The sequence below is a fragment of the Etheostoma spectabile genome, chromosome 14, assembly GCF_008692095.1.
Source record: "Etheostoma spectabile isolate EspeVRDwgs_2016 chromosome 14, UIUC_Espe_1.0, whole genome shotgun sequence".
NCBI classification, from domain to species: Eukaryota; Metazoa; Chordata; class Actinopteri; order Perciformes; family Percidae; genus Etheostoma; species Etheostoma spectabile.
This window is the reverse complement of record NC_045746.1, coordinates 14,031,099-14,040,169: the sequence shown is the minus strand read 5'-3', so window position 1 is coordinate 14,040,169 and position 9,071 is coordinate 14,031,099. Positions and strand designations below refer to the sequence as shown.

The 9,071-nt window shown below is 39.3% G+C and overlaps 1 protein-coding gene across 2 annotated transcripts in view; it reads right to left on the bottom strand.

The window, feature by feature from the left end:
• Positions 1-4,564, bottom strand: part of LOC116701637 (brevican core protein) — an 18,580-nt gene extending 14,016 nt beyond the window's left edge. For both annotated transcript variants that reach the window (XM_032535437.1, XM_032535438.1), the window contains exon 1: positions 4,217-4,564. In XM_032535437.1, coding sequence (XP_032391328.1) covers positions 4,217-4,236 — 20 coding nt within the window. In that variant the 5' untranslated portion in view covers positions 4,237-4,564. The remainder of the gene's footprint in view (positions 1-4,216) is intronic.
• Positions 4,565-9,071: the final 4,507 nt, after the last annotated feature.

Here is a 9,071-nt window from a genome sequence, read left to right as displayed (position 1 = left end):
GTGTGTGTGTGTGTGTGTGTGTGTGTGTGTGCCTCCCTCACTTCAGTCAAAATGAAGTTTTAATAAACAGACATAAGATGGCAGAATGTGTCACTCATACACCATTCAGTCGTCTAAACAGGAATGTCGGTGACACACAATATACATGGGCTCAAGGTGCCAAGGTTGGTGGTTCTAGTAAATAAAGGAAAAGTAATAAAAATTACTAGAACCACAAAGGTGAGCCACAAGCATTGATAATGCATCTGTATGTCACATACATTGGCACAAACACAGCTCGCTAACTTGTGTCAGATTAAATGGCTTCTTTGATGGCAGTATAAGTGTTGTCTGTTTCCTCAGCCATCTGGGTGGACTCCACAGGGCTGGTATCATTAGCTAGTATATTAGTATTCTTGATGGAAAAAGTCTCACAAAAAGCGAGCAGTGGGCCAACAGGACAGCTGCACACTGTGCTTTCACTTTAGGCCGACTCCCTTACAAAAGGCCTTGGAGGAAATTAAAGGACAGGGCACTGGCACACTTGCTTGCTTTTTCTCTTTCCTTTCTTTCGCTTCTTTTAAAAGGATGGAAAAAGACGTTTTCAACCACAAAGAATGGTTCTGGAGCAGGCTTTGTACAAAAGGCCACTTAGAGACACTGCACACTGTTTCAAATGGTGTTACTGCTGAGAATGTGCTTGTGTATGAGTTTGTGCATTCAGATTGATGACTTGGTTGCTGCTGGTTATTTTGTATTTAGATCACAAAGTCTTTGGCGTCGCCGTGACCAGGAACTCCGCACTCTTTAATGAGAGTAACAATGAAGAAAAGTCAAGCTTAAAATAAATGCCACCCACAGATTTACAGGTCTAGAAACTGCAGCCAATGCATTATTCACAAGCAAAACTAATCCAGTCTCCTCCTCCTGCAGAAACATAGTCAAATCCACATTAAGCATATAGCACATGTTTAACTTTGTCAACTTGAAACTCAAATTTAATTGGTTATAGAAAAACATATAATCAGATGCTGACAGCCCCGTCAGTGCTGTAGTAACTACTAAAGCTTGCTCACTACATCTTGTGGGTGGCCTCTGCAGTACTCTGCATCAAGGTCAATTCAGGCAAACCCCAACTCCCCTAACAAGCAGGAAAATGACTCCTGATCTCAGTTTAGCCAGGTCAAACATACAGAGACACCGGGTGTGACTGATGTGAGCTCTATGGAGCACTGAGCTGGGACTGGCTTTGGCAGTGATGAGTCAATGGAAAAAAGTATGGATCTCTTAAAATGCATGTTTTAAATATGTAGAAATCCACTCTTGTCTACGTTTGTGTCTCCCACATGAGTGGTTATTACTCTCCTTTTATCTCTCAGATTCTTATAGCTTTACTGATTCAATCCTGTGGTTACATGGTACGGAGTTCAAACTAAATGTACAATTGAAAAGAAGTGCAACATTACTTAAACAAAGGTAGATGTTTTTTTTCAAAAAGGCACCTAATTTACATATAACGTTGTCTTATCTTCATGTAATTCCAAAATAAATTTAACAATAGATGGACTGTTTATATTGCCATGGACCTTTCCCGCTTTCTGATGCTTTCATTCTTACGTTTAGGATGTGACAGTCATCTCACAGACGCTCCCTACTCTACTCCATTTTGTCAATATCTAAAATCAAAGGTTTTCAGAAGTGGCCATAATGTAACAGTTGGGACACTTATGTCCCAACTGATCATTCATGCGAACATGCCACCAACATCAGTGTCATGTTTTTCTGTCATTCTACCCTGAATTTTGAAAATCAGGCCAAAATACACGACTGTCTTTAGTGCAATTTTACAAATAACATTAAAAATAACATTTTCTTTAATTCCTGCATATCTATGTCTATGTGGGTAACGGTCAGATCTCTGGTCAGCAAACAACTTGGACAGATTAAGTGTTTATAGAAGACAGAATAACAGGATCATTTCTTGCTGCTAGCCTAACTGGCCTCTGTATCATTGAAACATAAATGACCAGATCCTTTAAATGTATCTATGCTGAAGACATTCCTTTGGTAACCTAGCACTAGAAAAAGCACATCAAAAAAGAAATCCCCAATTAATCACAACTTCTTAATACAAAAACACGGGTTCAGAAACAACCCAATGCTCCAGCTGTTGTATGGCCACCTAAGCACTGGTCATTGTATACTCCTGTCTGACCTAACAGGGACTGTTCACTCAACACCACTCCTCCAACTCTCTGCACCATCAAACATAACACCTCCACACATCCGATGAGTTATAGTCAATCAAAAGACTCATCCCACCTCCCAAACCGTGCAGACATTTCCATTAAACCCACTGTCTGTCTCCCAACCAGATGACCAATGTGGAAAAGCCACCCACCACATAATACACCACCCAACGTGCCTGGGAACGAGTCAAAGCATCAAACAAATACCAGATCTACAAATACCAGGTCTCAGATCTGACTCAGCAAATCCATGGACTGACCACAGCCCAAGCTTGGAAAGCCCATTATAAACCATGCAAAACCATGAATTTAGTAGAATCTGGGCAAACAAATGAACTACTAACTGCATTTCAGAACTCTTTCATTAAGGTCAACTATTCATATACCAGCATTTTGCGTTTGGTAATTTTTGGTATCAGTGAAGCTATTCCTCACCTTTAACTACAAACAAGGAGACACATACTCATTGGCTACTTCACATTGTTGACTGGGCATTTCTTTCTAGGATGATTAAGTAACTATTTATTAGAAAATAAATGGCCTGACTCCAGTTTACATTATATTATTGTATGAGTAAAAGAATCTGTAAAGAAGTGCTATTCTACATACACCCTTAGAAACTGTGTTGTCCTACCTCACTGTTTCTAGCCTAATAATTCAGCTGAATTGGCATTTCGTTGCACTTTTTCATTTATTGTGAGAAATTGAGTCACTGAAAAAAGATATGGGCAGCAATTCTGAAACCTGCAGCTATGTTTAATTATTTCTACTACGACTCAGGGCCCGTCATCCTCCACAAGAACAGATAGAGCTTCATCCACACTCCATGTTGGTCTCCATGTTGGCTGTTTGGTCACCAGCTTCAACATTATACCTGCTACCTACAGTAGTGGGTTTTCTTGCTCTTTGCTTAAATGCAACTAGTTGTACACCTTCACAGCCAATTTATAAAGTACTACTAAAATACTTCTTTAAATCTTCTCTTCAGACATTCTGTGTCAATATGAGCGCTGAGGTTATGACAACATGTACATCATAGCATTAAGAGACACTTAATTGAGAATCTGCTTCTGTAACCTGATGTTTAACACAAGACCACCTAATTCAAGTTGAATTTTTTAAATATTTAGTTGATCAAGGGCTACATTTTGATCAGAAATTACAAGAAACCAAACCCGTGCTTTTAGTTTGACTTGCTCCACTGGCTATTATGCAGAGAGCAACTGGACCACCACATAAAAGAGAAAGCAATCCTTAAAAGTCTGTTGTATCTCTTTTACTATATCTCTGTCCATTAAGGAAGTCTACCTGAACCCTCAGGTGGAGACAACGAACAGAAGAGGATAGATGTGCACTTAAGACAAAAAGCTGGCTTTTTATTCTGTCTCCTGTAGGGCACATGTAAACATCATTTCGGAGTTTAAAATCAGTAGCATTCACGCTTTTCTCCCAGAGAAAATAACATTTAAATTAAATAAATGAATAGGTTTAGCAGATGTTTTGCTTTATGCTTTCTACAAATGCAGAGGACAGTAAGTCAATGCTGTTGCAGTTTTTTCATGAACATTGAAAGCATACTCACCTGTGCGAAAAATCATTACAACGCTTCACGATTATTTAATAACCATGGGGACTGAGGAGGCAAAAGCCATTGAGAAACATGTCCACCAGCTGTGCTCCATTAAAACACAGTGAGGGGTTCATGATTTGCAACAAACAAAACACAAAGCCAATTAGAAGAAAGTTATACTTAAGTAAGTGCGTCAGCTCCACAAAATGACAAAATGACATTCTCTGCAGAGAATGAACTAAAGCCACAATTTCAGGACCTCCCATGGGGACAGCAACTGCAAAGCCAGTAACTGGTAACGAACTGGTCATTTTCTTAAATGACACCATCATTTAAATGCCATTATACATTTAAAAGAAGTTAGACCGCATCATCTGCGTATCATTAACATTACAGCCCAAACAAAAAAAATACCTACCGGCTTCTTCTCTGCAGCATTTCAGCTGATGCGGGATGGATTGACTTCTAGGCTGTAAAAAGTATTCTTCGTCAGCTCCACTCTGCTTGCTGCAGTGCGACTGCACAGGAAAGCCGCTCTGGATGCTGTGCGCAGGTATGAGGGGAGTTTGGATTGCGGTCCGAGCGACTCTGAGGCTCAGTGAGAAACGAGGGAGTTAAGAGAAAGTGACGCCAGATATAAAATCACATTTGATCACTGCCCACTTTTCCGCCTAACAATCTGGATGGAGATGGCGTGTGTCTGTCAAAGGGGATTGGGAGGGATGACGTCTACAATAACCGATGTAATAGGCTATGAAATGAAGTGAGATGAGTTTTTTTCCTGCAGCGAAACGACAAATGCATTGAGCGCAGCAGCAATAGACAGCTGCTGCTGCAGGTACTGATGTTGCAGTACAGTCACCTATACTGTGCTGCAATATCAGTGAGGGAGCTGACAGTAACACCTCCTCCACTTCAAAGTGGACTATTGGTCTTCTTAAATCACCTAGAAGAATGTTGCATGTAGCCAGCAGTTTCAGTTAGCGACATCCTGCTGAGGATTAGTCCCTGTGTGACAGACCACAGCACAAGCTGCTCAGTCTGTCAGTTTAAAACTTCAATCTGCAGGGCGTGTTGTACACCAGCATTTGATTTGTGACCCATTAACTCAGTATGCCTATGTCACATTAACTGCAGCTCGTTTAAAAAAAAAGCATGCACCACGCACCATGTACTTCAAAATAGAAGTTTTCTGTTGATACAAACACTGCTCCATTATATTTTAGGCCGTTGTTGTTGACTATTGGTGAATAATCAAGCAAGCTCATAAAAAAAAATGTAAATCCTGTTGAAGAGCAATACATGCTGTAAGAGCCAATTATTGCCTCACAGTTTTTGACCACACACACACTACACAAAGTACATACAAGCAATGATTTGTCTGGAAACTTTACTAAAATATCAAGGATATGATGGAACCAAATGTTTAACTGTATATATGACTTGGACTTTCACTGATCAAAAAGGTAAAAAGTGCGTCAATTGCTCTACCTGTAGAACAGCACCTCAGGGGCTTAACGCTTGAGTTTAGCTTCTACATATAAAGTCAAAAACTGTATGTGCTTCCGGGTTGCATTTAAGGAACCAAAGATTGGTTCCTATTTATACCGAAGGCACTAAATACACACCGGCCCCTGATTTTAAACGGCAGGCAAACACTCCAATTCAAAACAAACAATAGAAGAGCCAAAAAAACATCACAACTCATACATATGTAAATCCCCAATAATCTGTGGTTTTACAGCCGGATAAATCTACATGTGGTCCCTGAGCCTTTGACCACACCCAATATTTCCTTTGTGTATTATGTATCCTATCATCTTAAACTAGACACATGTATTTAGTACATTCTAAAAGTTTATATTTGTTTTAAAATGGCCAAAGTTGGTGGCAGGACAAAAAGCCTGGAGTCTCAGAGGGTAGTGTGGATCAACTGAAGTACATTCCCAGGAAAATCACCTTCCGCTCTGTGTGTTGCCGTTCTGAAACTCTGTTCGCTTCAGCAAACAACAATAAACTTTGAGTTACAAGCTACGCGTAGAAAATGGCAAGTTTTGAAATGTTTTGATTGTGCAACAAGGCAGGCCTGCTTGGTTCTTTTGGAGAATGATTGGAAAGATTTCCAAAGAAGACTTTTAATATTTAACTGGGACGTTTTGGAGCCAAGAAGTAGGGATTTGCTGTGAACGAAGTACAAACTGCAAAACACTGTGTAATCCAGCTAATTTATGTAGCTCACGTTACTGTATTGTGTGAACAGTTAACTTCATTTAATGTTGTCTGTGGCGTTTTCTTTTGCAGAGTGCAAATGTTCCACCAAAACAAGTTTCTTCCCGAGACCATTTTGCTGCGTCGTCGCTAAGTCTGGCGTTTAGCACCACCCAAGACGATAGTAATTGGTTTAAAGAAATTCAAATGACCCAGCACTGTGAAGATGGGTCTGGAAATACAAGACTACATAGGGGGTAATGATGCAAACTTTCAGTCTCTCCCGTAATGCATCCATGGTGTTGCATTCTTTTGCACTAACAACAAATGTAACATGGGTAGTTTGAAGAATAAAAAAAGAGGTTGAGAGAGAAATTAAAACCTTGGCTACTGTTGCAGCAATCATGCTGTTCAGACGGGCTCTTTGTTCAAAGCATATTGACACCTTTACCCTTTCAGTTGGGGCTCTGAAGCAGGTGCCCGCTCTGCCCATTCAATAATCTAGCTTTGGTCCTGTCATCAGTGTGGATAGAGCAGTGCAGCATTTACTAGTCTCAGCTCAGTCAGTAATGTGAAAGATTTATAGCCGTGCTGTGTGCCAATTATGAGTTACATACAGCATATTTTCAGTGATCTTCTAGGCTGACTACCATATCTTGCCATCTGTTCATATTGTATATAACATAGACATGCAACAGACCAATAAGGTCAAGGTAAGTGTGTACCTGTGCCCTCGGCAGACAGGGTGAATGGTGCTTTGTAGCAGCGCTTGGTGCTTCGCACCTGAGGAATCTGACACCTAGATACCTAGATAGCAGCAGTGTCTGGGAAGGAAATGTCAAACTCAGAGAGCAAACAAAGACCCGAGGTGTGCTTTATGTTCCAGCTATGACTGACTGAATGTCACAGTCAGCAGTTATGCTCACTGTGAGACATCAACCTCTCTGCTGTCTTTCGTCTTTAGCAGCAGGATGGTATAAAGAAAACAAACGCCATCCTTAAAAGAGAATCTTCTATGATAGAAAGAGTCAATCCAGGGGAGGCTTTCTTCACAGCTGTTCCTCACATTTGGACCTTTGACCTAAGAGTAGAGTAGGGGAAAAAAGAGATTAACTTGCTGATAAAGATATTTCAATAACATGGAAAGCTCCAGAGCAGCTACTATACGCACCTAATGGGAAGATTGTTTTCTCAACTGCAGTGTTTACTGTCAACAATGAACTTGAACTTCAGCGTCAATGTGAGAATATGTCTTTTCTTTTTTTTCATTTTCTTTTTCAGGGACCATGTACAATTTTTTTTGTTGCCATTTGATAAATTGTACCAGAGTTTTTAGCCTTAGGCTACTTTACATCTGCAGTCCCTAGGCAGGGCGCAATTTAAATCCAACAGTAAAAACATGACAACATCTAACAAAACAACAAGACAGATCACAAATCCTACATCAATATAAGATACACATTGTGACACACACACACACACACACACACACACACACCTGTTCAGCACCCTGGTGAAAAATTAAATAAAATAAAATTAATGAAAGTTTAAAAAGTAAGATATAAGTGGTTGCAGAGCTGATTGATTTTTAAATAATGATTTAATTGAATTTGAAGATTCTGATGGAACTACAGGTAACCACTGAGGGAAATACAATCTGATTTTGCATTGACTAATGAAATGTTTAATTTGCCAGCATTAGAGAGCCAAAGTGAAACCTCATTCCAAATCTCATTAACATTTACAACAATTCTAACTCAAAATCAACCATCTTTGAAACTTAGCTTTTCTAAGCAGAATGTGATGTGGGACAGTCCTTTTTTGAAAAACAATCCAATATTTTTGTTTACTCAATATTTCTGGTGGCCTTTATTGAACATTTCCCAGAAGTCCCAGAACTTTGCGACTCAACATTACAGCTCGACAAAAGAAGCGGGTCCATGTCCAGTCAACGGTCGGCAGATAGCTCAGACATGTCGGTAATAACAGCAGGACAGTGGACTGAATGCTGTGGAAGGTTTTAAACAGCGGAGATGACAACTACAAAAAAAAGGTTTGGGGAACGTTAAAGTAACTTAAAGTAACACAGAAAAACATTACATTTTTACAAAAAGACTGATGATATTGTATTGAATAAAAGAAACTAATAGAACAGCAGCTTAAACACAGTCTTGTTCAGTTCAACAAGCCCAGGGGGTTTTGTCACCACAACCTAGACCGGCTACAAGAATCAAATGCTTCTATGCATTGCTAATGATAATAATATAAAAGATAATAAAACAACAGTGTCACAGGCCACTATCTTATACTAATATTACTGCATACCTTTGCATCTTTAAGCACATGTTGATAATATTAAAATACTTTTTATAGAAGATTTTGATCACACGCAGATGTTAGACATATAGTCTTACACAATACCTTGAGCTATGCACATTATTTTAGCTGTGACCTACAGGTCTGCTAATTAAGTGAACATAAAACCAATAAATCAAGCCTGGACAAGGGAATTGAAGTCTGACAGGAAAAGTAAAAGCAGTGTTCTACCTTCCTCTTCAGCTGCTAACCATAACATATTGAGGCAATATACAAGAATCCACTGAAAGAGACTAAATTAGACCAAACACGGTTACACGTGCATGCAAGCCATGCCTCAGACCTGCATACAAGCTAACGGTACATTTTCCAGCAGCCTTCAAACAACCAGCCTATAATTAGACACTATCATTATATTGTAGCGGAGCTTAGATCATCAAGTGAGTCAAGAGCAACACTCAAATTTAGTTTTAAAGTGTCTTCAGATGTTCTGGAGATGTTCAAGCAACCACGAATCCTTCTGCATGGAGATTATAATAACTTTCCATTATTACATTACAAAAGCTGACACTTTTATCCAAAGCAACTTACAATTGCTATGTATATATATATATATATATATCAGAGCTTGCACGCCTCAGGAGAAACTATGAGTTAAGTGTACTAAATAACCAAGAGTGCTTATGTAAAATAAATTAAGCAATATACTGTAAGCAGTTTTTCTATGAACAAAAACTCTTAAAGATGTT